The sequence below is a fragment of the Crinia signifera genome, chromosome 6 (genome assembly GCF_055691185.1).
Source record: "Crinia signifera chromosome 6, ASM5569118v1, whole genome shotgun sequence".
In the NCBI taxonomy this organism is placed as follows: domain Eukaryota; kingdom Metazoa; phylum Chordata; class Amphibia; order Anura; family Myobatrachidae; genus Crinia; species Crinia signifera.
In genome coordinates, this window is record NC_139222.1 from 266,579,378 (window position 1) to 266,604,811 (window position 25,434).

Genomic DNA, 25,434 nt, shown 5'->3' on the forward strand with positions numbered 1-25,434 from the left:
CCGTTTAATGGGAGTGTCAGGAATAAATGCAGGTGTAGAAAGCTGATTTAGGGAGGGCCTTTGATGTCAGCTCTGGCGCCGATCTGCCTGTTTAATCGCAGCCCCACCCCGGGAAGGTGGGCAAGTCCCCTGCTTTCCCTGGAGGCCTCCATTTGCCACCAAAAACAGAGTACAAGAAGGTGGGGGCAGCAATGGTGAGGTCTTAGAAGTTCCACAGCAGCCACCTACATTAAATACAAAAAGAATCCTCATAGACATCCTTGATTTTTTTGATAGGCAGATTTCATACATTAAGGTGGAAGACCAGGAACAGAACATGACCTTCCTGGAGAGGGTCATGTTGGGAGGTATGCAATCACATGGAAAGAACCCAAATCGCATGTGAATCGCCCTAGTGTATGGAGGCCTTTATTCTATGATTGCCATCACCAGTGTTGAACTCGTTAATCAAGGGGTGGCCAAAGCGTTGATCGCGATCTACCGGTCGATTGCGGAGCTTCCACCGGTAGATCACGGTTGGTTCCTGAAGTATTAGCCCCATACACCCTGCAGTGCTAATCCCTTCTGAAGCCTGTGCTGGCTTCAGCGGCCCCAGGGATGCATTGCGCGGGTGCACAGGTGTGACATCATCGCGCACCTGCGTACCACAAGGAATCAGGACTGAGCGGCGCTTGGCAAGAAGGCAGAGTGGCGGCGGGAAGGCTAAGCTGCAGCTGCTGGCAGACTGAAGCGGGGAATCTGAAACAAAGTAAGATGGGCTAATTCTTTTTTTTTTTTTATGTGTGTGTGTTTAACCACTATGGAGGAGGAGGAGGTGGCGGCGGAGGGGGGAGGGGCAGGAGGGGTTGAATGGGATGGAGCTTTGTGGCCCCTATTTATCCCGTGTGGCTTAATGTGAATTTCGGCACATTCCATGTGGAATAATGTGAATTTTGGCTCATACTGCGTTCCATAATGTGAATTTGTCTCATTCCATGTGGCATTATGTGAATTTTAGCGCATTCTGTGTGGCATAATGTGATTTTTTGGCTCGTACTGTGTGGCAGAATGTAATGGGAATTTTTGGCTAGTACTGTGTTGAATAATGTGAATTTTGGGCTCATACTGTGTGGCAGAATGTGAATTTTTGGCTCATTCCGTGTGGCCTAAGGGGTAAGGGGAGTATTGCACTGGAAGCGAAATATTTTGCACAGCGTGGATTGGCGATAGATCACCATTATGTAGGTATACAAAAACTAGATCCTGGGTTACAAAACTCCGGCCACCCCTGAGTTAATTGATGAGAAGTGTATTTCAACACAGGTGATGGCAATCATACAGTAAGAGGGAAGTTCAGGAGCAGAGCATAATGGAATGGGTCTAGACTCTATTTGGAGAGTATGAAATGGTTCTATTCCTGTTATATGCAAAAGCATATTAATAATTCAATACTTACTGGCAAAGCCCAAAATGCATTTCAGAAAAGCACATCCCGTCACACACAAATGTATTTTTTGTTTGCATGCTGTGTAGCGGAATGAGACGACCATCACAAACTCATCCGCAGCCGCGTACACATTCACAGCCTATACACAAGAACCTAAGGGTAGACCTATGACTACGCAGACTGGCCGCAACAGCAGCGATGCTGCCGCCATGTTTCTCTCACTACTGAATTGCAGCTGAAGGCGGACACACTCCCCAAAAACGGCCATCCCATCACACACCTACTTTTTCCCGCCTCTGCCCATTAACTCCCTTCAAACAGTTATTAAATCCCGACTGAAAGAGAGATAAAAAAGGTACCTTGTGGAGTGCGCAGTGCAATCGCGGCACATAATACATGAATTAGGCCTATGTTTAAAACTACAGGTTGAGTATCCCGTATCCAAAATGCTCGGGACCAGGAGAATTTTGGATAACGGATTATTCTGTATTTCGGAATATTTTAATATTTCAATTATGTATTTTGAAGTATCTTGCATGTATGCTGTATAAACACATAAAATACACACAAATATATTTTATTACCACATAAAATACAAACAAATATATTTTATTTGTTCAAAAAACAAGGTTTCAAAACATGAAACAAAGTTTGTGTACTATCTCAGATATTGAATTTGAATGCCAAGCAATCATTGTCTTGCACATATATAGTGCCAGTTACATATCATGTCACCAGTAGTGCTGTTACAGATGTCCCCAGTGAGTTTTTCACTTTCTGGAATGTATGGTTTTCGGAATAATTCAGATAACGGATACTCGGATACGGGATACTCAACCTGTATATCCTGCTATAATAGCTGCGAAGAATGAAAATATGGTAGTGTGTATCTAGCAACTGCCAGATAATGTTCTGAATAATCCTAGCAGTTTTGACATGAGAAAAAAAATGCCACAGTCATTTTCAGGCTTAGTCCTGCATTAACTTGGTAACCGCGGCAAATATTACTATCTTTATGCCACATTGACATATCATTCTATTTGCATGAACAAAGAGAGCAATTAATTTCAATTACACGAAGTGAAAGGAGGAGGTAGCCAGGCATAAAAACGTTGGTGTCTAATTAAAAGGCAAATCATTCCTTTTGGTGGGAACAGGTGCTATATTTCTGCTTAGGGGGAAGTAAAAAAGGCTTTTAAATGTGAAGTGACCACTTCACCAGCTTCCTGTCCATTTGTGTGTAATAAAAGTGACTTATATGTTGTGTGCACCGTTGTAGAGCGCTACTCTGGGATTTGGCCAAAGGCAGTTTGAGTCTGTACTTAGCAGGATTCCAAGAGCTGTAAATGCAGCAGGAAGACGTATTGTAGTCCTGTTAGGGAGATTTCCTCTCTTGCAGAGATGCTTTTTGACATGACTGTGCGGCTATAGGACCATATTAGCAGGATTTGCTAGTTTGTTACACAACAAGTAATACATATAGTTGCCTACCCTCCTGCATTCTGCAGGGGTGCCGGATGGGGCCCCGACAGTTGAGAGTCATTTACCCGACGTCGGGATCCACCTTGCCCGCAGCATGGCGAGCGCAGCGAGACCGCAAGGGGCTTTGTTGCACTCGCCATGCTGGAGTCCGGCCAGTTGGGATCCCGATGTCGGGCTAATGACTGTCGGGATCCCGACTGTCGGAACCCTATACCACACCCTTCTGCAGGAGACTCCCTGAAATAGCAGCAATCTCCCTCTCTCCCTTATTAGTCTAGCAATCGCCCTCATGTCACCTAGCCCACATTACACTGTTACATCATAGTTACCTCCTCTTCTGCATTCTGCAGGAGACTCTCTAACATAGCAGCAATCTCCCTCTCTCCCTCATTAGTCTAGCAATCTCCCTCATGTCACCTAGCCCACATTACACTGTTACATCATAGTTACCTTCTCTTCTGCATTCTGCAGGAGACTCTCTGACATAGCAGCAATCTCCCTCTCTCCCTCATTAGTCTAGCAATCTCCCTCATGTCACCTAGCCCACATTACACTGTTACATCATAGTTACCTCCCCTCCTGCATTCTGCAGGAGACTCCCTGAAATAGCAGCAATCTCCCTCTCTCCCTCATTAGTCTAGCAATCTCCCTCATGTCACCTAGCCCACATTACACTGTTACATCATAGTTACCTACCCTCCTGCATTCTGCAGGAGACTCCCTGACATAGCAGCAATCTCCCTCTCTCCCTCATTAGTCTAGCAATCTCCCTCATGTCACCTAGCCCACATTACACTGTTACATCATAGTTACCTACCCTCCTGCATTCTGCAGGAGACTCCCTGACATAGCAGCAATCTCCCTCTCTCCCTTATTAGTCTAGCAATCTCCCTCATGTCACCTAGCCCACATTACACTGTTACATTTTTAGGGAAAAAAGGAATGAGAGACAGATACATTTACTATGAATCATCTGCACCATTTCCCAGCACTTTACCAAGTACAGTATAGTACAGATGGAGCAGGGCCCATCCTGGCAGGGGATGGCGCTGACGACGCCAGCCGCCATCCCCCGCCAGCGCCAGAAGGGGGATGGCGAGAAGGGGACGCGCGCGCACGAGAGGTGCGCGCGTCCCCTTCCGACGGCGCTTCCATCCGCTCCCCCGGGTTTTTTTTTTTCAAATAAATTACCCCATCAGGAAGTCCCAACGCAGAGGTAATTATAATCTGACATCTCTCGGCTGGTATCACTGAGAGTAACGCTCCGCTGGTTTTAATGTAGGGCGGCATTAGAGAATCCGCCGTATTATAGCATCTTAATAAACAGGGCTGCCATCAGAAATGACGGGGCCCGGGACTGTCAAAAAAGGCAGCCCCCCCCCTGTATATATGTATGTATGTATATATGGGTGTGTGTTAGAGAGATAGAGAGAAGGGAATAGGTGGAAATGGAAGAGGGAGGGTGAGAGACAATGAATTGGGGAAATTGGTGAGTGTGTGACAAAGGCCAGTATTCAATGCCTCTGATTCTCCATATTTTCTGGGGAATCAGGCAATTCCCCGGGTTTACAGGGAATTTTCTCACTGGAAAAACAATTCGCCCTATTCAATGGATACAATTCTCTGCAAATGAAGAGCGAATGTCTGGCGATTCTCTGTTTGTGATTCTCCGCGATTCGCCAGTGGTTTTTAATGGGGTTTTTAGTGGAATTCGCCGAGAGTGTATTCAATGCTGAAGTGGAGAACTGCTTTCTCCAGTGATTTTCCCCGGATTCTCCATTTTACATTCGTCATCTTTTTCTGGAGAACTGGAATGTGATCTTTGAAAATAAAGCGTTTTTTATTTTTATTTTGGTGTCAAAAAATCAGATTATTTTTTCTGTGAAGGGGCATGCTATTTTTATTCATGTGCTTGCAGCACATGAATAGGTACTTGTTTCCTAGCACGGCCACAATCTTATGGATCGTGTACCTTTAAGTTAAGGTACACGATCCATACGATGGACCCGATTTCCTTTGAAATCAGGTCCATTTTGCCGGCTAGGACACAATATCGGGGGCATCGCGTCGGTCGGGACCATTAACATTGGTCCCGACGCGACCGACGCGATGCCCCCGATATTTCCATAGGCTTCAATGTTAAAAAATATTTTAACATTGAAATCGTGTCGGGAAAGGTAAAATATCGGGGGCATCGCGTCGGTCGGGACCATTAACATTGGTCCCGACGCGATGCCCCTGATTTTTCCATAGGCTTCAATGTTAAAATATTTTTTAACATTGAAATCGTGAGAAAATGTGAAAAATGTGAAATGGGCCAATATGACCCATTTCACATTATAGATGTCCCCGTCGTCACCCCACGATAGACGCCAACCCGAAGCGCGGCGAGCGCAGCGAGCCCGCGAGGGGCGGCGGTGCGCGTCCTCCGACCTTTTCATTCCCCTACTATCCACGTCGGCGTGGAGTTGAGAATAGAATAGTGTGGCGAGCGCAGCGAGCCACCGAGCCCGAAGCGTGGCGAGCGCAGCGAGCGCAGCGAGGGGACGCGTATAACTTCACAGGTATACGCGTCCCCTCGCGGGGCTCGCTGCGCTCGCCACGCTATTCTATTCTCAACTCCACGCCGACGTGGATAGTAGGGGAATGAAAAGGTCGGAGGACGCGCACCGCCGCCCCTCGCGGGCTCGCTGCGCTCGCCACGCTTCGGGTTGGCGTCTATCGTGGGGTGGGGTGTACGCCGTTAAATTTGGGGGGGGGTTGGGAATATTTTACATTGAATCCAATGTAAAATCGGGTCCCAGGGACCCGATTTACATTTCATTCAATCAAAAAATCGGGTCGAAAATCGGTCGGTCGCGTCGATCGCATCGCATGCGACCAAATCGCATGCGATGCGATCGACCCGATTTTTCCGACACGACCACCCCGATGTAAATCGGGGTGGCCGTGCTAGGAAACAAGTACCCATGAATATATTTTAATTTTTTATTTTTTTATTAAACAATATATATATATTTTTTTTTTTACACATTCACCAGCAGGGGGCCGAGCCGGGAGCCGCTCATTAATATTCATATATTCACTGCACATGCACGATCGGGACCAGTGTGTAGCGGCTCCCGAACACAGCCCCCTGCCAGCTCTGGGGGGCTCTCCCTGTGTCCCCCACAGCCCTCCTTCACCCCCGCAGTGTGCGGCGCAGGCAGGGAGGCTTCCATCTCCCTGCCTTCAGCCGTTCCCCAGCTCCCCGGCGAGATTCGCCGGGGGGGGGGGGGGGTTAAAATTCGCCGCCAGGGGCAGAGAGCCCCTGAGGCGTTGAAGAGGGAGAACGGGCGGCTGCCCGGCGAATCTCCCTACAGGGAGAATTGGGGAGAATCCTACACAGGATTCACTGCAGCTCCCCATAGAAAGTATTGAATACCTGCCAAAGAGTGAGAAACAGAAGATAGAGAGGAAAAGGAGAAATTGGGAGAGAGAGAGGGGAGCAACAGAGAGGTCAGCCTGAACAAGAATACATAATACAAGTACTGTGGTGGGGGTCTGACAGGGAGATCTTTGCTGCAGTGTTTTCTTTGGATCCCTGTGACTTGCTGGGTCCTCCTCCTCCCCTCATCCGCACAGGCAGTGCACCATCTCCATGGAACACTAGTCTGTGCCTCCTGAGCAGCAGCTCTTCCCGAGAACTGCTTTAGGCATCCATAATAGTCTGGTCTGCTCTGGTCCCGGCCAGCAGGGGCTGCTGGGACATGTAGTTTTGTTTTAAGTGCCTGGCTGCCAGAAACTTAAAACAAAACTACATGTCCCTGCAGCCCCTGCTGTCCGAGACCAGAGCAGAGTCTGGCTGCAGCAGAGCCGATGGACACACATGACCACGGGGACAAAAATCAGGGGCAGATAGATAGCTGGTAAGGACTTGGAGCTATTTAATATTTATAGTTGTAGGACTAGGTCCGGGCCCCCTTCTCTGTCAGGGCCCGGGACTCCAGACCTCCCCCCCCCCTGTCGGCGGGCCTGTTAATAAATACACTCTGGAGTGTTTGCTTGTCTGTCAGTGTGGATCTGTGTGTTACAGAATGGTTGGTTTATTATGGATAAACTAGTGTATATTATAAGGAATAATCCACCCTCCTGTATAACTTATAACCGATATGGGGCTCTAAACCGAAAATGCGATAAAACCCTGTTCTCTGTGTTTCTACTGCATTTTCATATGCAGCAAAGCACCACCGTCGGGGCACCCCTGCGGAGGAGATCACCAGCTTTCACTGGCGATACTCTATAGAAGCCTTTGGGCGTCTCTTCGCAGCACTGCTGTGAGAGGGAGCTGAAACGGATCCCTCCCAGTATGCCCCGCAGACACCAGCTTCTCTGTGCATGCGCAGTTGGAATTTCCCATAAAAAAACGAGGAAACAGTGGCGGGGATCACAAATGCCAGCTCTTTTCGGGAGAGCTGCCATTTGCGTTGCTTATCGTATATGTCAGTACATATGTGACGTACCGCCGCTGGTTGTTACATCCCACCCTAGGTCAGATACATACCCTCTAACTGTACCTTTTTGGCCAGTACAGTTGTTTTTATGGCCTGTACCAACCAAAGAGGGCTTTGTACCTTTTGTTTTTTTTTTGAAGGGGGGGTGTCTCCAACTGCCCATTGTAAGTATAGAAAAGGAGTTGTGGCTGCACCCATTGAGTTTCTGCCCTTCTGATGTTGTTGAGGCAGATTTATTAAGCTCGGTGAAGTGATAATGTGGCTGTTTCTTTATCGCCGGCCAATCAACTCCTAACTGTGTAGTTACAGGCTTGCTTTGAAAAATGACAGGTATGAGCTGATTGGCCGGTGATAAAAACCCAACACTTTATCACTTCACCCAGCTTAATAAATCTATCCCCTATTTCTGCACTCTTTCTAAGTTCTCTTTTTAACTTGTAGATATTTTGGCAGAAAGTTGATTGGCAGATCTCTGATGGCAGCTTTCCATGATTAGGGATGTAATTTCACATTCTGTCTTCATATCATTACCTGGGTCTTAATTACCATTTTTGCCTTCTTCAAGGTTCATCCAGCAACACTGAAACTCCTACTAAGATCTAAAGAGGGTGAACTGCTGTTGATTCTGGAACGTAATGAGTGAGTACATTTAATAGCTTTCATTAGTATCTCTTCTGACTTGGTGGCGGTGCTCTGGTACAGAATGTTCCGGCGTCGTCATACCCCGCAGGATGCTTTGGATGTAGATCATAATCTTCTGTAAACAAATGAAGGTATTCTTCATTAATAGATAATTGTAAGATTACTTGTTGCTGCTTCAATTACTGCGCACTCACAGAACCTCGGGAGGTCATTGCAGCCCACTGTTACATCCTGAACTCACATCTTCTCCTGGGTTTACTATGGACTTCATATGGTTGTACTTGATGACACGATTGAGAGTCTGAACACATGTATCTGTGTATTACTAACATTACAGTTATGTCGTTCCTTCATTGTGATGGGCTTATAATAACCAATACATGTACAGTATATATGTATGTCTATGAGTGTATGTATGTATATATATATATATATATATATATATATATATATGTTTAGTGTCTCCAAAAACTGCCATCCGCTGGCAGAGAGTTAAACTACATCTCTTTTTCACACATGCACAAACACAGCAGGTAGTAGACCAGCTTTTGCTTCGAGCAGGCTTACTAGTGAGTGTATGTATGTGTATATATATATATATATATATATATATATATATATATATATATATATGCAAAAAAAAAGGAAAAAAGCGCACCAGTGAGTATCAAACGGTTAAAACATTTTTACTTAGTACATATGCTCACATATATTGAAATAAGAAACAATCAGCTTGGCAGAATGGGAAATGGTACAAAAACCGATCCAGATGGAGTCAGCGTACAAGCCAGGTCGCTCTCACCGCCGTACTTGAACGCCAAGCAGCCGGGATGTTTTACACCGCCGTGGACCGGGACCAAACAACACACCGCTGGAGACAGACCGCACAGACGTTACTACGTCAGGGAACAGGAGCCACGCCCAATGCGTTTCGTCACCGCTGGAATTCGTCAGGGGGTGTGTCCATATCCCTTTCAGATATATATATACCCAAATTTATATGGGTATATATATCTGAGAGGGAGAGATATGGACACATCCCCTGACGAAATCCTACGGTGACGAAACGCGTTGCGTGTGGCTTCTGTTCCCTGATGTCTGTGCGGTCTGTCTCCAGCGGTGTGTTGTTTGGTCCCGGTCCACGGGGGTGTAAAACATTCCGGCTGCTTGTCGTTCAAGTACGGCGGTGAGAGCGACCTGGCTTGTACGCTGACTCCGGCTGTTCCATCTGATGAGGTCCCGCTTTACCATCTGGATCGGTTATTGTACCATTCCCCATGCAGGCAAGCTGATTGTTTCTTATTTCAATGTATGTGATGAAGCTCCAAATTGAGCTCAGGTGCATCCTGTTTCCACTGATCATCTTTGAGATGTTCCTACAGCTTAATTGGAGTGCACCTGTGGTCCCACACTTGAGGGGCCACAGGTGCTCTGCAAGTCAGAGCACAAACCAAGGTTGAAGTCAAAGAAATTGACTGTAGACCTCCAAGACAGGAATGTCTCAAAGCACACATCTGGGGATGGGTACAGAAAAATAGCTGCTGCTTTGAAGGGCCCAATGAGCACAGTGGCCTCCATCATCCATGAATGGAAGAAGTTCAGAACCACCAGGACTCTTCCTAGAGCTGGTCGGCCGTCTAAACATACAGATCAGGGGAAAAGGGCTCTAGTCAGGGAGGTGACCAAGAAACCACTGGTCACTCTGTCAGAGCTATAGCATTACTCTGTGGAGAGAGGAGAATCTTCCAGAAGGACAACCATCTCTGCAGCAATCCACCAATCAGGCCTGTATGATAGAATGGCCAGACGGAAGCCACTCCTTAGTAAAGAGCACATGGCAACCTGTCTGCAGTTTGCCAGAAAAAGGACCCTCAGGCCGTGAGAAACAACATTTTCTGGTCTAATGAGAGAAAGAAAGAACTCTTTGGCGTGAATGTCAGGCATCATGTTTGGAGGAAACCAGGCTCTGCTACTTACCAGGCCAATACCATCCCTACAGTGAAGCCTGGTGGTGGCAGCATCATGCTGTGGGGATGTTTTTCTGTAGCAGGAATTATGCATACATACCTCTCAACATTTTAACTTTTGAAGCTGGGATGCTCGCGGAAAAGAAAGTATGGCCTTAGTCAAAGGGGGTGTGCCCTCCCGGGGATGCCGTGGCCGCAAGCCATTTCCCCATATTTATTTATTTATTTACAGTTTCTTATATAGCGTAGCAGATTCCGTTGCGCTTTACAATAGTAGACAGTGATACAACAAACTGGGTAACAACAGACAGACTTGGAGGTTATAGGGCCCTGCTGCAAGCTTACAATCTATAGGAATATAGGAGGGAAACACAAGGACAGGCACCAGTAATAGCATAGCTTGTAGGTCCAAAAGGGAAGCTATAAAATACATAAGTGCCTCAGAGGGTTATGCGTGTAGAACTTAAATATGATAGGCTTGCCTGAAGAGGTGAGTTTTCAGGGAACACTTGAAAGTTTGTAGGCTAGTGGAGAGTCTTATTGTGCATGGAAGGGCATTCCATAGAGTGGGAGCAGCCCAATGAAAATCCTGTAATAGTGAATGGGAGCTAGTGATCCGTGCAGAAGAGAGACGCAGATCTTGTGCAGAGCGGAGTGGTCGAGATGGGAGATATTTTGTGATCAGTAAAGAGATATATGCTGGTGCAGTATGGTTAATAGCTTTATATGCGAGTAGAAGTGTTTTATATTGAATACGGTAAGATACAGGCAACCAATGGAGGGACTGGCAGAGTGGATCAGCAGACGATGAGCGTCTTGCAAGGAAGATCAGCCTAGCAGCAGCATTTAGAATGGATTGCAGTGGTGAGAGTCTGTTCTTGGGAAGACCAGTTAGAAGACTATTGCAATAATCAATGCGGGATATAATGAGTGCATGGATAAGAGATTTGGTAGTGTCTTGTGTGAGATGCAGCTGGGATGCAGGACCATCTCAAATAAAAACAAGACGGTCCCTTAAAAATCAACAGTTGGGAGGTATGATATATATTTATATTAGTAAAGGGTGATCTCAATCTTACCCTTCCCACTGCACCCCAACATCACTGTCCAGCCCTGCCCACTGTCCCCTGTCCCCCAGTTTAGATTGCTGATCCTCTCCTTCCCTCTGCCATGCTCTGTCTCATACCAACCACCCCTGGCACCCATCCGCCACCCCAACTAACCCTGTCCTTAGTCCTATACCACGGTGTTAGATCTATCCCATCTAACATTCAGTGAAAGCCCTTGGACATGCAGGTCACAGAAGGGACAGACCGCACACAATTATTATACAAACCCTGTTGTTTTTTCCTTTTAACTTATTTCAGCCTCAAATCTAGCCTAGAACTTCCTATGTATAAGTCCACAGTCAAAAGCTGATTACTTTGGACAGCATCAGTGGCAGTTCCAGAAGAAGGGCTGCAGCACGGTTCAAGATTCAAACAGTGGAGCCACACCCACTGCTACCAACTGCCATTCCAAACTGACTCACCGGTAGTGGGTGTGGCTCCGCTATTTGAATTTTGAACTGCACTGCAACCCTACCCCTAATGCCGTATAAAAAAAGTTACTCCTGTATTTTATGTAAAAGAGAAAAAAAAATGGTACACAGTTGTTCTAAGCATTAAATGTTTAATTAGAGACGGTTCCAAGATACCCCCATGTCTTCTATGGAGATAAATATCTCTCTTGCAGAAATAATTACTTCTGGGATCACCAGTTACATGACAACCCCATTAAAGTTTATTCTACTAACTACTCTGTCATTACCTGCTCACTCTTCAGTAATGTCAACTACAGTAATTCCCAGAATTCATTCGCAAATGGAAGTATATTGCAGACCTTTAATTGATGTGCACTTGCCGTCAGCTGAGTTGTCTCCCAGCAGAAGGCTCCAGCTAGAATTAATCTTCCTAACAAATTCTCAGCAAGCGTGGCTGGTAGGAGACACAATCCTTCATTGGAGGCCTGATAGTTAGTGGAGAGCTCCTGAGTGACATATAGATTTTGCATATGATAAAGGAATGCCATGCAGCCACACAGCTTGTTGGCAGGTACTGTACATCTATTTATTCAGCTGTGAGAGAGACGTCTGCAGACAGTGCTCATTGCTCAGGTTTGTCTTTCTTGCTAACATGAGTATCTGATAAATAGACTTTTTAGTAGAGCGACAGCGGGGAGAGCTGAGCACCCAGCGCACTCTCTATGCTGTTTAGAGTCACGTACATGCACACACAGAGAGAACCCACAAGGAATTGTTAAATGCTTCTTGTCATTCTGGCTACACACCGCTCCTGTGACCTGTCCCTCCTCTAACCTTGCATCGCTGGATGTTATTCTTGGTGTCATTGCATGTGTTGGGTTGTTCTGTAATGACTGAAGACTAAAAGTAAATAAATTTGGACTCCTTCAAGTTTGCAATTCAGTTATTTTGTCCTGCACCAAGGGGCACAGGACCCAGGACTTGGCACCAAGGGGCACAGGACCCAGGACTTGGAACCAAGGGGCACAGGACCCAGGATGCTGCACCAAGGGGCACAGGACCCAGGATGCTGCACCAAGGGGCAGAGGACTCAGGACTTGGCACCAAAGGGCACAAGACCCAGGACTTGGCACCAAGGGGCAGGACTCAGGACTTGGAACCAAGGGGCACAGAACCCAGGACGCTGCACCAAGGGGTACAGGACCCAGGATGCTGCACCAAGGGGCACAGGACCCAGGACGCTGCACCAAGGGGCACAGGACCCAGGACGCTGCACCAAGGGGCACAGGACCCATGACTTGGCACCAAAGGGCACAGGACCCAGGACGCTGCACCAAGGGGCACAGGACCCAGGACGCTGCTCCAGGGGGCACAGAATACTCACCATCATTTCTTGTAGATCTGCCCATGAGGTTCTCTACCTGCCATATCTTACGATCCTGCATGAGGTCCCTTTGTCATACATGCCATGCCATCTAAACATATAGGCACACTGGGAAGCTATAGACTGGGCGCAGGGGCAAATGCAGGATTTGCAAGAAACCAAAAGCCGTGCACTCTCACCATTAACCCAGGCGTCCGCTGGGGTGACGTTTACAGAGTACTGTAATGAGTCCGCACTCCCAATTACACACCCATAAATATCAAAAGAGGGAAAAGCAGCACTCACCAGTCTTCTCGTGAAAGTATAAGTCCAGAGTTTAAACCAATCAATAGCCTGCCGACGTTTCGGTCCTGGTGCGGACAAGGGGATGGCAATATAAGCAGCAGTAGTAAACAACAAACCAACAATGGGGTAGGGTTACTGGGACAATTAATTATCCTCAGCCCTATTTGGCCTTCGTCTGCTCTAATCAGAGCAGTCATCATTCTGTTCCTGTCTGCAGTTAGACAGTAAATGGCTTTCAGCATGCTGATTGGTGGCTGACTGGAACTATCCACCAATCAGAGTGCAGCATTCTTGGCCCACCTCCCAGCCTGCAGCCAGACAGTGACTGGCTTTTCGACATTCTGATTGGTGGATCTATCCACCAATTAAAGTGCTGACAGCTATTCGCTATATGGTGCGCGAGGAGAGGCTGCGCAGGACAGTAGGTGTGGCAAATCATGATTATTTAAAAATAAATGTATTCCCATGAATGGGTGGGTGTAATGCTTCAGTCATGGCCTACTATGCAGGTAAAATGGCCCTGCTTAGATGCGCTCTGGACACTATTCCTTCCATCTTGTTACTTCAATGCGTATGCAACATGTTAACAAATGCAATTAAGATAGAAGAACACATTTGTACGTGTGCATTGGAAATGATGGACGAATCCTTTTTTTGTCACAGAATAATAAATCTATCGGGAATAACCTCAAGGGATATAAATATTTTAGGAGGTGAATTTGGTGTTAACCCCTTCCCGACATTGCCTTTTTTGTTAATTTTTTTTTTTTTTTCCTCCTTGCGTTCAAATAAGCGTAACTTTTTTAATTTTCCGGCTATATAGACACATGAGGGCTTTTTTTTTGCGGGACAAGTTGTACTTTGTAATGGTACCATTTACTATACCGTATAATATTCTGGGGAATCAGGAAATAATTCAATGTGGGGTAAAAAAAAAAAAAAACGCCATTCCACAATTTTGCGCTGGTTACGCTTTTTTTGAAGTTCATAGTTCGTTTAAAATGATGGGTTATCTTTATTCTATGGGTCGTTACGATTCTGGTGATACCAAACTTATATAGTTTTCGTTATGTTTTACCACTAAAAAAAAAAATAGCAACTTTTACGGTTTTTCTAATTTGCGTCGCGTCGCCATGTTCTGCGGCTTATAACTTTTTTATTTTTCCACCTACGGACCTGGGTGAGGGCTCATTTTTTGCGGGCTGAAGTGTACTTTTTAATTAATACCATTATGGGATATGGGCGACTTTCTGATCTCTTTTAGTTATTTTTTTTTGGGTACGCGATGCGACCAAAAAACGTAGTTTTGGCGTTTGGAATTATTTTCCGTTTACGCCTTTAACCGTGCGGGATAACTAATGTTATATTTTAATAGATCGGACTTTTAGGAACGCGGCGATACCAAATATGTTTATTTTTTTTATTTTTTATTTATTTTTATTTGTGAAATGGGGAAAGGGGGGTGATTTGAACTTTTAATATTTTTTTATTTTTTTTTTATTTTTAAACTTATTTTTTTTTTTTTTTTTTACTTTTACTACAAGGCCCCCTAGTGTACTTGACCACTAGGGGGCGCGATCGCCTGTACTAGGTTCAGCCATAGAGCTCTATGGCTGAACATAGTGATTTTCAGCACTTTCTATTACATCCTGCCTCAGGCAGGATGTAATAGGAATACTGACACGGCCAGCACAGGGGTCTACATTAGACCCCTGGCTACCATGGCAACCGATCGGCACCCTCCGATCTCGCCGCGGGGGGCCCCGATCGGCGCCGGAGGGGGGCGCCCCCCCCTCCGATCAGCTATTTAAGCACTGCGGGCGCTTTGCCCGCGGTGCTTAAAGGGTTAAACGGCCACGATCGGCGAACTCGCCGCTCGTGGCCGTGAGAGCAGGTGCCTGGCTGTAATATACAGCCATTACCTGCTCTCTTTCAAGCCAGCTCACTCCGTGAGCTGGCTTGATTCCCCCGCAACCGACACATGACGTATATATACGTCATGTGTCGGGAAGGGGTTAAATAAATTTGGCCAAGGAGGAACATCAAGGCCAGGACTTCCAGAGATGTGGGGGGATATCTCCATCATAGAAGTACATTTAAAACAAAATCCCTTCCAATTTCCAAGACGGCTGACAATGGGCCTGTTTCAGATTTGTATGGTATTGCATTGCTGAAAGGAAACTGCTGTGCTATACCTTACAACTACAATGTGAATGCAGCAGGAGTAGGAAATAAATGCCACCTGAATGCATCTGCATCTTGCTCAGACTGGCTGTCAGAACTGGTCAGCCGAGCCCAGGAACTGTGCGTCTAATGATGCGGACCCTGGCAATGGGTGGACGCAGCCTAATTACACAGGAACCGCTCTGCACATGTAGTTTTCCAACTGTACGCAATCTGTATACAAATTATCAGGTTAGGGTACAAATCTGAATCCGGCCCAATGTTCTAAAATAAATAGGGCCACCCATATGAGATCCACAGGAACACATTGACCATTTTTGGGATACTAGTATATACAGTAAGTTAAATGGGCACACGGTGTGGTATGCCGTTCCGACAGTCGGGATCCCGACAGTCATTAGCCCGACGTCGGGATCCCGACTGGCCGGACTCAGACAGCGTGGCCAGTGCAACAAAGCCCCTTGCAGGCACGGTGGCTGCCTACACTCGCCAACCTATTCTATTCTCCCTCTATGGGGGGCGTGGACCCCCACAAGGGAGAATAGCCGGTGGCCGTCGGGCACCCGTCTGTCGGTGTTTTAAAAGTCGGGATCCCGACGTTGGGTTAATGACTGTCGGGACTCCGTCCGGCACCCGGGCACACCAGGCCAGAATTATCAAGCTTCAAAAAGTGATTGAGTGGAGAGTGATAAACAACCAGCCCATCAGCTCTTACCTGTCATTTTTCAAACCCAGCCTGTAACATGGCAGTTAGGAGCTGATTGGCGGGCTGTTTATAACTGTCCATTTTATCACTTTTTGAAGCTTGATACTTCTGGCCCATGATGGCAGAAATATTTCTCTACAATGGAGTTACCCTCAGATTTTATCTACGCCATCAAATTCAGTTAATATTCTCCTCCCCCACATTGTAGAAGATTTTCCGATACTGCTTTTTACAATCAGTAATTTTGTATTATTATTTTTATTATTATATTATTATTGTTATTATTATTATTATTATTATGTATTTATAAAAGACCACAAAAATCTGGAGCGGCATACATTAGGGGATAGAGCGCATAAAAAAACGTTAAGTGCAACGGACAAAGAACGGACATACAGAAAGCAGAACAGCCTAATATAGCATAAAATGCCACAGAGATGAAAGCATTACCCTTTGTATAATACATAATAAGCTGAGTATAAGGATAATAGGTGACACAGGAAAATAAACAAAAGAAAATAAAAAAAAAACAAATCCTAAATGGAGACACTCTCCGTTCACCATAATTTGTCAGTTAGTTATCACATTGTGTGCATTGTTTTATTTATATACACCATTCAGTTAGAAATTCGAAATGTATATAAATATCCGGCACGCCACACAATGGTACGGTAAATTGGCGTCAATCTATAAATCCATTATTCCCAAGAGAGTGTTATAATTGATGCACATGAATTAAGCTACTTGTATACTGGATTCCAAGTACGTGATCCTGATATACAAACAAAAATCATAAAGAATAATCACACAAGAGACGCATTTCCAGCAGTCATGTTTTATGATTGCAGAGTATCATAAAGTACCACCGAATAAATAACGTATTACGTCTAACGAGGTGAAGGTTTGCGCAGGGGGTAATCATTTTAGCCTCCTGGGTTTGTTTTCACCTTTCTTAATTTTTAAGTAACATTCTTCACTTTTGAAGTCATTTTTCTTTTTTCTAGACTTCTTTTTCTATGTTCATATTTTAGTAAAGAAGCGTATCATGATCACATACTGTTATAACGGTTTTTAACCAACTGACAAATTATATGACTCTACTGTATATAGAAATTATTTTTATTTTAACATCACAATTTATAGAATTCAGGGGAGCGTTCTTATATAGCAATAAATGATTTTAGAATATGAAAATGAGGGTAAATTTAAACTCTGAAAGAAGTTTTCAAACCAGGATTCCGAATGTCAGAACAGGACGCTCGGAATCCTGAGCTGTTTTTGTTTCTTCCGTCTGTAACTCGACAGCCAGAATTCAAACTTCCAACTGTCGAGTGTTGGAAAATCCGCGGATCGGTGAAAAAGGCAACGGATTGTTGATGATCGTCCGTGAATTCAACAATTCGCAGCCGTTTCTGACGAAACAGATCCAACTTTTTAAAAAGTCAGATCTGCCCCTCCTTCATTGCTGTCAGCTGGCAGCATTGAATAGCATTGAATAGCATTTTCCCTGTTAGGAAATATTGGCACAGATTGAATGCCCTGTGCTGACACTCCCAGCAAACAGACCGTTACCACCCACAAACCGGGGCTTCCTGTACATCAAATTGCGAGGGGATTGCGATTAGATCCATAGGCTATTTTTTTTTGCTATTTGTGCTCCCGCATGCGCGCTACGACCCATGTACATGTGTAGTCATTCGATAAACGATAGGATTGCGAATTTGGACATCAGCGATGGACTCTGAATCGGGCCCATAGTGCGTACACATTAGCCAATATTGTTAACAATATCGCTTAGAAGGGCAAAAAGAATCAATATCATTTAGAATATCGCTTAGTGTGGCATTAATATTTTCCCATTCTTGCTTGGAATGGGGTAACGTGTAGAAATAGTCGTGGGCACGCTTTCTGCGCCATCTGTGCCATGAATAAGACGCTCGGTGGCTGAATCTGTGTAACTAGAATAGCCAATTTATTTTGCTTTCTAGCAAGTTCATTCTATGTATATTCATCAATGCGATTTGTGAACTGGGGGAGATGTATCAAGGCTTCTAAAGAGGGTGTTACCCCTAGCAACGAATCAGATTTCGGTTATCATTTAAGTAGTAAGTTGTATAAATGGTAGGTAGAATCGGATTGGTTGTTGTGGGTAACTTCTGCACCTGTCCTCTTTAGAAGGTGGGATACTTACTGAGGACCACCGGTTGGGATGCCGGCATTCCGATTACCGAGACCCGGCACAGATCGGGTCTCCGATAAGAGACTGTCCCTGTGATTTGCCTTTGGGGCTTCTGTGCATGTGCACATGGTATGACCCCCATGCTCATGGGCCATTTCCAATTAGGGGTCCTGGGGAACCATGCCGGAACTACATCCTGCAAAGTGTAGCCAATAGGTGCAGTGGCCAATATTTGCTGGTGGCTTCTGAGGCTGTATTATGCCTGTTACTGTCAACCCTAGGATGACAGGAAAGGAAAGGAAGGAGTTGTAGGGTTGCAGTTTCAGCAGGCTGTCCCCAGCAGCATAGCAGATGCTGTGGGCCCTATTTTGATGGGGGGCAGGAGCTGCAGCTTCATCCACTCTATTATTAATCCGACCCTGACTGGAAAGTTATTAGTAAGAGCGACTGGAATTAGTATTATAATGGGCTGTTATGCAGCAGATTGTGTTGTCCAGTGTCCAATGTACAGTATGCTGGGCCTGACTTGGGCAGCCCTGACAGTGTAGTGGGTGCTATAATGGGCTGTGGTTACTGCTCACAAGGCCTCCCAACAACGGGGAACAGAGTCGCATGTGATATATCACGTCAACCGCAGCAGTGTATGGCCACCCTTAGTAGGAGCAGATCCCCGGTCTCCCCTTCTCTCACTGTCAGGCCATCGGCCTTATTGGTACTTGCCCGTTGGCCAGTAAAACCCTGGTACAGTATATAAAATGCTGATAGCTGCATATAAATATACATCAGTGACACCATATACAATACATTATACTTAAAATGTAAGAAATACCACAATACTTCAATGGAATATGTGTTGAGTTACTGTAGAAAAGGATTGTGTGGCTTTCAATGCATACTTACCTTCCCTCAAGGAATGGCCGGGAGGCTCCCAAAAATCGGGTCCACCTCCTGTCCCCAAGAAAGGTGGACAAGTCACCTGCATGCTCCCCAAACCCCCGGAAACAAATTCCTGAATTTGCGGGTACACGGGTAGGGGGGCAGGATTAAAATGACGTGACTTAATGTGACCTTCAAGCGCTCCCTCAAAACCCACTTCTTCCGACTGGCATATCCCTCCTCCTCCTAACCTCTCTCGCTCCTCCTATCCTGCCTACCCTACCCCTCCATCCGTTCCTACTTATCATTGTTTTTCGTTCATCCACCCACCTGCTTTTAGGCTGTCAACTCTTATGAGTAGGGCCCTCCTTCCTCACGTACTCACCCTACCTCTTTACCTCACCTGTGCTCCTGCCCTGTTCTTCCCTTCCCTTCCTCTACTTCATCTTCAGTCTCCTCGACAATTTCGACACCTACTTCAGAACTGATGCTGATTTTAGTTCTACCAGCTATACCCCTATTTATGCTGTATTTTATCAACACACCCTGTACGTTACCTTGTAATTTGTTTTTGTTTGCTATGTACGGCGCTGCGGACACTTTGTGGCATCTTATAAATAAACAAACTAATACTACTTGCGTCATTTGTGTTATTTTAGCCCCTTCCCACGAACCCGCCGAGTTTGTGTGGTTTGAGAGCGGAGCTTTGGGACGTCAGCCTTGTCCCCGCCCCCCAACGAGCAGCATTGGGTCTCCTCTCCGGGCTTCTCTGGGAGAAGCAACTTTAAAAGTCGATAAGTACGTTTCAATGTACATAACACGGATTTGTCATTCTAAAAATTGTAAGCACCACCGAAACTTTGTTACATCTGGTTTCTGTCTACCAAAGGAAAATTAAGCTCACGGAAATGGCAGATGTAACAATACCTGATAAATGTAAAATACACAATATTAATTAATTAACAAACTGGTTAATATTTTATTTTGTCCAAGGTTGAAAAATAAAAAAAATCCTTTTATAAAGAAAATCATTGAGCGGCTGTAAATAATCCATCCGCCATATGTTCAACTGAGCGACTATCCTAAATGTTTTATCAGTCCAGTGCCGATAGATGAATAATTATAATTAATCCATTTTATATTTGCTCAGCCTAGAATTAGGTGTCACAATTTTATGATTAGTCATTACTCTCCTGTCATCTCTAAAACATTCAAGAAATGGAAAGATAAATGGTTTTATGGGCTTTTTATAAAGTCCCTAATGAATTAGAGCACGCAATCCATTTGCCCACCATCGTACTTGGCCAGATTACCATTCGTAATTATATTGTATATTGCCCAGTGGGCTTATGAATAAAATAATTATCTGTCGATATATCTCACTTTATAGTCTTTAACGTTCTTGGACACCACAGTAAAACGTTATAAGGAGCATTACATGTTCGGTAACAATTTCCCGTACTAGTGCAGACGACAGTCATTCTTTCCCGTGTTGGTCATGCAAGATTAATTTATTGGCCCGCTCAATCTAATCATTTGGTTTATCTTGCGTTTGAGAGAAGCTTATTCTACAGTATTCATACAGTACGTACGACAAATAGCATGGAACTGCCTCATCTTAACATAGTTAAAGAGAAAATCGTAGCATGCTCAAAAATATGGATATTTATGGGTTTATGTACCAAGCAGTGAAAAGAGTGGAGAGGTGGAGCAGTGGAGAAGTTGTCCATAATCAACCAATCAGATTCTACTTCATAATCTGTAGTTATTATGTTGACATTAAAGTCCATGTAAGGGTTAGGGTAAGGCTGCAGTTGGAGATAAATAAACCTTATGTCACCATGCCAACTGTCCACATTCAACCTTGTAAATGCCATGGGCTGCATGGACTGTGTAATGGTTAGCTTTACTGCCTTACAGTGCTGAGGTCATGGGTTCGATTCCCACCATGGCTCTAACTGTGCAGAGTTTGTATATGCGTGGGTTTCCTCTGGGTACTCCGGTTTCCTCTCACAATCCAAAAATATACTGGTAGGTTAATTGGCTCCCAACAAAGTATTAACCCTAGAATGTCTGTGTGTGCGTGTACATGTGGTAGGAAATATAGATTGTAAGCTCCCCTGGGCAGGGCTGGTGCTTGTGCGGGTGAAGTCACTCAAGGCGGCGATGGCCTCCAAGGGGGGGTGCTGCTCCAAACTGCCACCCTCCAATGGCCGGTGCCCTAGACAAATGCCTAAAACTGCCTAGTGGTGGCGCCGATCCTGCCCCTGGGGCAGGGACTGATGTGAATGTTCAACTATTCTATGTGTGCGCTATATAAAAGACTGGTAATAACAATAATAATTTTGCCACATGTCAACATTCAGCCCATGCTGCAAATGGGGCATCGACATTTCGTACCACACCAAAGATGGGGAGTACCTCTGAGCTTCTTTAGATAAGTACAGCACTCACCAGATAGATGCTGATTATGTTATTAGAGTTCCAGAAATGAATTACAAACTTGTATTGACTCCATTTCCATTATTTTAGGTTTGGATTTTAATCTCAGTTGCTGAAACGTACGTGGCTCTACCTACGATCAGGGGTTACTCTCATATCCATCCTATTGTGGGAAAGAACGGGGCACTGTCATGCCAGTTACCGGCCGGCTTGGCAATATACGCCTGTCCAGAGCGTTTTATTTTACAAATGGTATATACTGGAAGCAAACGGAGTTACAACTTTATTTTATACAGTTTTAAATTGCATCATTTCATAATATGTATATATTCGGAATTCTGAGTGACGACATACTATTCCATCTGGTCGTTAATACACTTCTGTCATCTGGCTATGTTTCCATTAAAGTACAGATGTGATTTTTTCCATTATAGAATACATTATCGCAGCCAAGCTCAGGCATTAGTGCATTGGATTATTGTACAATATGGGCTTTTGGTTACATGTTTAACATTAACATTTGTAGCACTGACCTTAAATCCCGCATTCAGAGCTACTTTCCAAGTGACTTGGATTATCTCCATGTTTGTGTAGATGCTCCTTGCCATATCTGATGTATGGATTTACTTCCCAGTAATTATTTCCGGTCACAGGACCACGTTACATTACTACTGTACTCTATGTGGGTATCTGATTCCTTGTTACTTTGCTTATGTTGCTGTGACTGTTACATCTGTCAGGCCTGTTAACAGACACAGGAAAAGGATACGATTTCATAATGATGGGAAAATAGTTGGATAATTTCATAAATTTGAGAGGGTTCTACTAGTCTCCCTGGTTATTGTACTCTGTGACCAGGACTGTGGCCATAAATAAATATATAAATATATATAGAACAGTAGGGAGGATGTCAGCACTCTACTCTCAATATAACAATGTCACTGGGTGCCCTCCTGGGCTAGTAGATAAAAATATGTGTGTGTGGGGGGGGTTTGGCGGCACTCACAGGTTTATAAAGAATCCCTCAAAGCCAATATAGACTATTCAATGCCTGCTGGGTGCGTGCGGCCACCGTGTCGCATTGCCGCTGAAGTCAGAGCTGCTGGAAGAGATGCAGTTGCCTAGTTACGATAAACAACACCGCGAGTGAAAGAAATGCTGATAGATCTGTATCATGGAATATAACTACATTTAAGAAATCAGGGAATATAAATGTAGTTATATTCACTCTACTATCCATGGCACACCCACACCCGCCCTTCCACTACCCGCAGCTCCTCTGGAACTCCTCACCCATACGCTCAACACACGCACCTAAGCCTCGTCCACCCACACCACCCAGCCAGCTGCCTGTCCTTTCCTTTCACGCCTGCAGTGCCATCGGACCACCAACCCCATCTACAGCACCCTGCGCCTCCACACCCCTAAAGCACCTCCACACCCCCTTATTTTGCCCAGAAACACCACACCCGCCCCTCACCCACCAGCAGCATATACATACCCTCCTCCCACATCTGCACCCCCCACCCACACCTGGCTCTCACAGATACAGTATGCAGCACTTCTCAGCTCCCTGACCCATGCGTGGAACCCTCCCACCTGTCATACTCACACCCGCAGCACCTGCGGACACCCTCGACCATACATCAAGCAGAAATGCAGATATCCTCCATATAATACAAAACATATTTCACGCAATATAGGTGTTTACATGTTAAGGGGGAAGAGCCCCTTACGACGGTGTGAAGAACGCCCGTAGGGCACAACGAATCACCCAGTGTGTATATGTATGTATGTATATATATATATATATATATATATATATACATATATATATATATTTCTAACTACTACCACTACTATGAGGTGAAGTACCGCCAGTGACCACTAGGGGCCACTTGACAGGCTAAATTACTCCTTTGTGTGCTAAAAGATGTCATAACAGAAAATGAAAGCACTTTTTGCACGGACACCAATCTGTTTCAAACTTGCTAGAGGTAGGAGCAGATTGGGACTGGGGCTGAGGTGGAGAGTTTATGGGTTAAAAACGGTCACAGCTCAAAGTGAAAGTAAAAACTGTTACAGCTCAAAGTGAAAGGACATTGGAAAAGCTGTAATTTTGATGGGCTTTTAACAAGTATTGCAGGGTTGCCTACTTCTAAAGTCTCCTCTCCTGGAGAAAATGGAGAGGAGACTGTCAGCAGCACTTCGGGGGCGGGGCCTGATGTAGACAACATCAAGCCCCGCCCCCAGTACTGCAAATCCTTCAATTTGCGGGTCTTCAGGGGAGGGGCTACATGACGCAATTTGCATCTTTATTCCTGCCCCTACCCCTGAAAAGCCACAAATTGCGGTAATTTACAGCTGCAGCCAGGGACATGCGAGGGGGGCCGCCGGTATCTTGGAGGTTTTCCCACCTATCCAAATGACCGGGATTAGGTTTAATTTTCGAGAGCTTCCCGGCCATTCCGGGGGGTAGGCAACCCTGTAGTATTGGTAGGGTTGATGTGCAGCACATCAAACCTAGGGCCACAATTACTAAGATGGGAGTTCTATTGAAGATCGGATGTTGCCTATAGCAACCAATCAGATTATGTTTTTTTATTGATTTAATCTGATTGGTTGCTAAGGACATCATTCCACCTTCAATAGAACTCCTATCTTAGTAAATTACCCTCCTAGCTCAAAGTGAAAGTATATTGTAGGAGCCATCATTTTGACAGGTTTTTAACTAGTGTCTGTATAAAAGATGTCTTTGCAGGGGTCCGGTATGATATGCCGGCGGTCGGAATCCCGGCGGTCGAAATACCGACGCCGGAATTGTGTGTCCCCTTTGCAGTAGTGGAATTATTCCTATATAACCACAAAGAGCACTTCCTCTATCCAAAACGGAACCACGAGGCAAACGTTGGGGCGATACATAACAGGGGACCTATAACTATATGTATTTTAAATAAGATTTCTCGTAGCCACTTACATGGAAACACCTGTAAAACACAATACATGAAAAAGCCCTCGCACATATCGGTGTCTTGTCTTCAAGGACTGTAGTTCTTACTAACTGCTTTGCGGGGTCATCTACATTTGGATGTACTGTAAGTAATTTTATGACACACCTCTCGGATAAAGAAGTGTTACCATCACAATCTCACCGAAATGTGTACTGTATGTTCCATGCCTTATTTCAGGGTTATTTTGTACATATTGGATTTCTAATCCCGCAGCATGCGTCTTCATCTTGTGTTTTTTTTACACAGCTCTATTTTTGAAGTCATTATTCCAAACTGAGAATCTGGAAATGGGCAGGGCTTAACTGAATATGGGTGGGGCTTTGCAGAAAAATGGGCTTTTTGCAACTATCGGGGGTGTGTGTCGGCTGCATTGCGGGCATTTTATCATCTATATATATGTCTAGTGTCTGATTGCGTGTCTCCAAAACACTGCCATCTGTTGGCAGTGAGTGAAACTACATCTCTTTCTCTCACACATGCACAAACACAGAGGCTATCACATGGCAGCAGACTAACTTTCGAAACATTTGAGCGGGCTTACAAGTTGTTTCTATGTGCATAAATGTTGGGAGGTATGTCAGTGTGAAACCAATATTTAAACTGCTTTAAATGAACAATAAGGTTCAAAAGAGTTTTTTTCAAGCCTCACTTTTAAAGAAAAATAATCAGACCACAACAGAGGAGTAAATTTGGGAGGCAGTGGAGTCATCTGCCTCCAGGCTCCTGCTCCCAAGGGGGCACCTCTCCTCCTCTGCGAGTTTAAATCATTCATTGAAAGCTGTCAATATCGCTTCTGTGGCTGACTCCACCGCCTTACATAATTTTTGCAAGTGTC

The 25,434-nt window shown here is 45.0% G+C and overlaps 1 protein-coding gene across 2 annotated transcripts in view; it reads left to right on the forward strand.

Moving 5' to 3' along the window:
* Positions 1 to 25,434, forward strand: part of ADAM12 (ADAM metallopeptidase domain 12) — a 361,770-nt gene that overhangs the window by 72,144 nt on the left and 264,192 nt on the right. The window contains exons 1-2 of one of the 2 annotated variants that reach the window (XM_083149521.1): positions 6,793 to 6,816; positions 7,967 to 8,040. Coding sequence is in view for 1 of the 2 variants with exons in the window: in XM_083149520.1 (XP_083005646.1) it covers positions 7,967 to 8,040 (74 nt within the window). In the remaining variant the exon portion in view is untranslated. Of the gene's footprint in view, positions 1 to 6,792; positions 6,817 to 7,966; positions 8,041 to 25,434 lie in introns of those variants that run through there. The other variant, XM_083149520.1, reaches the window with a different exon arrangement.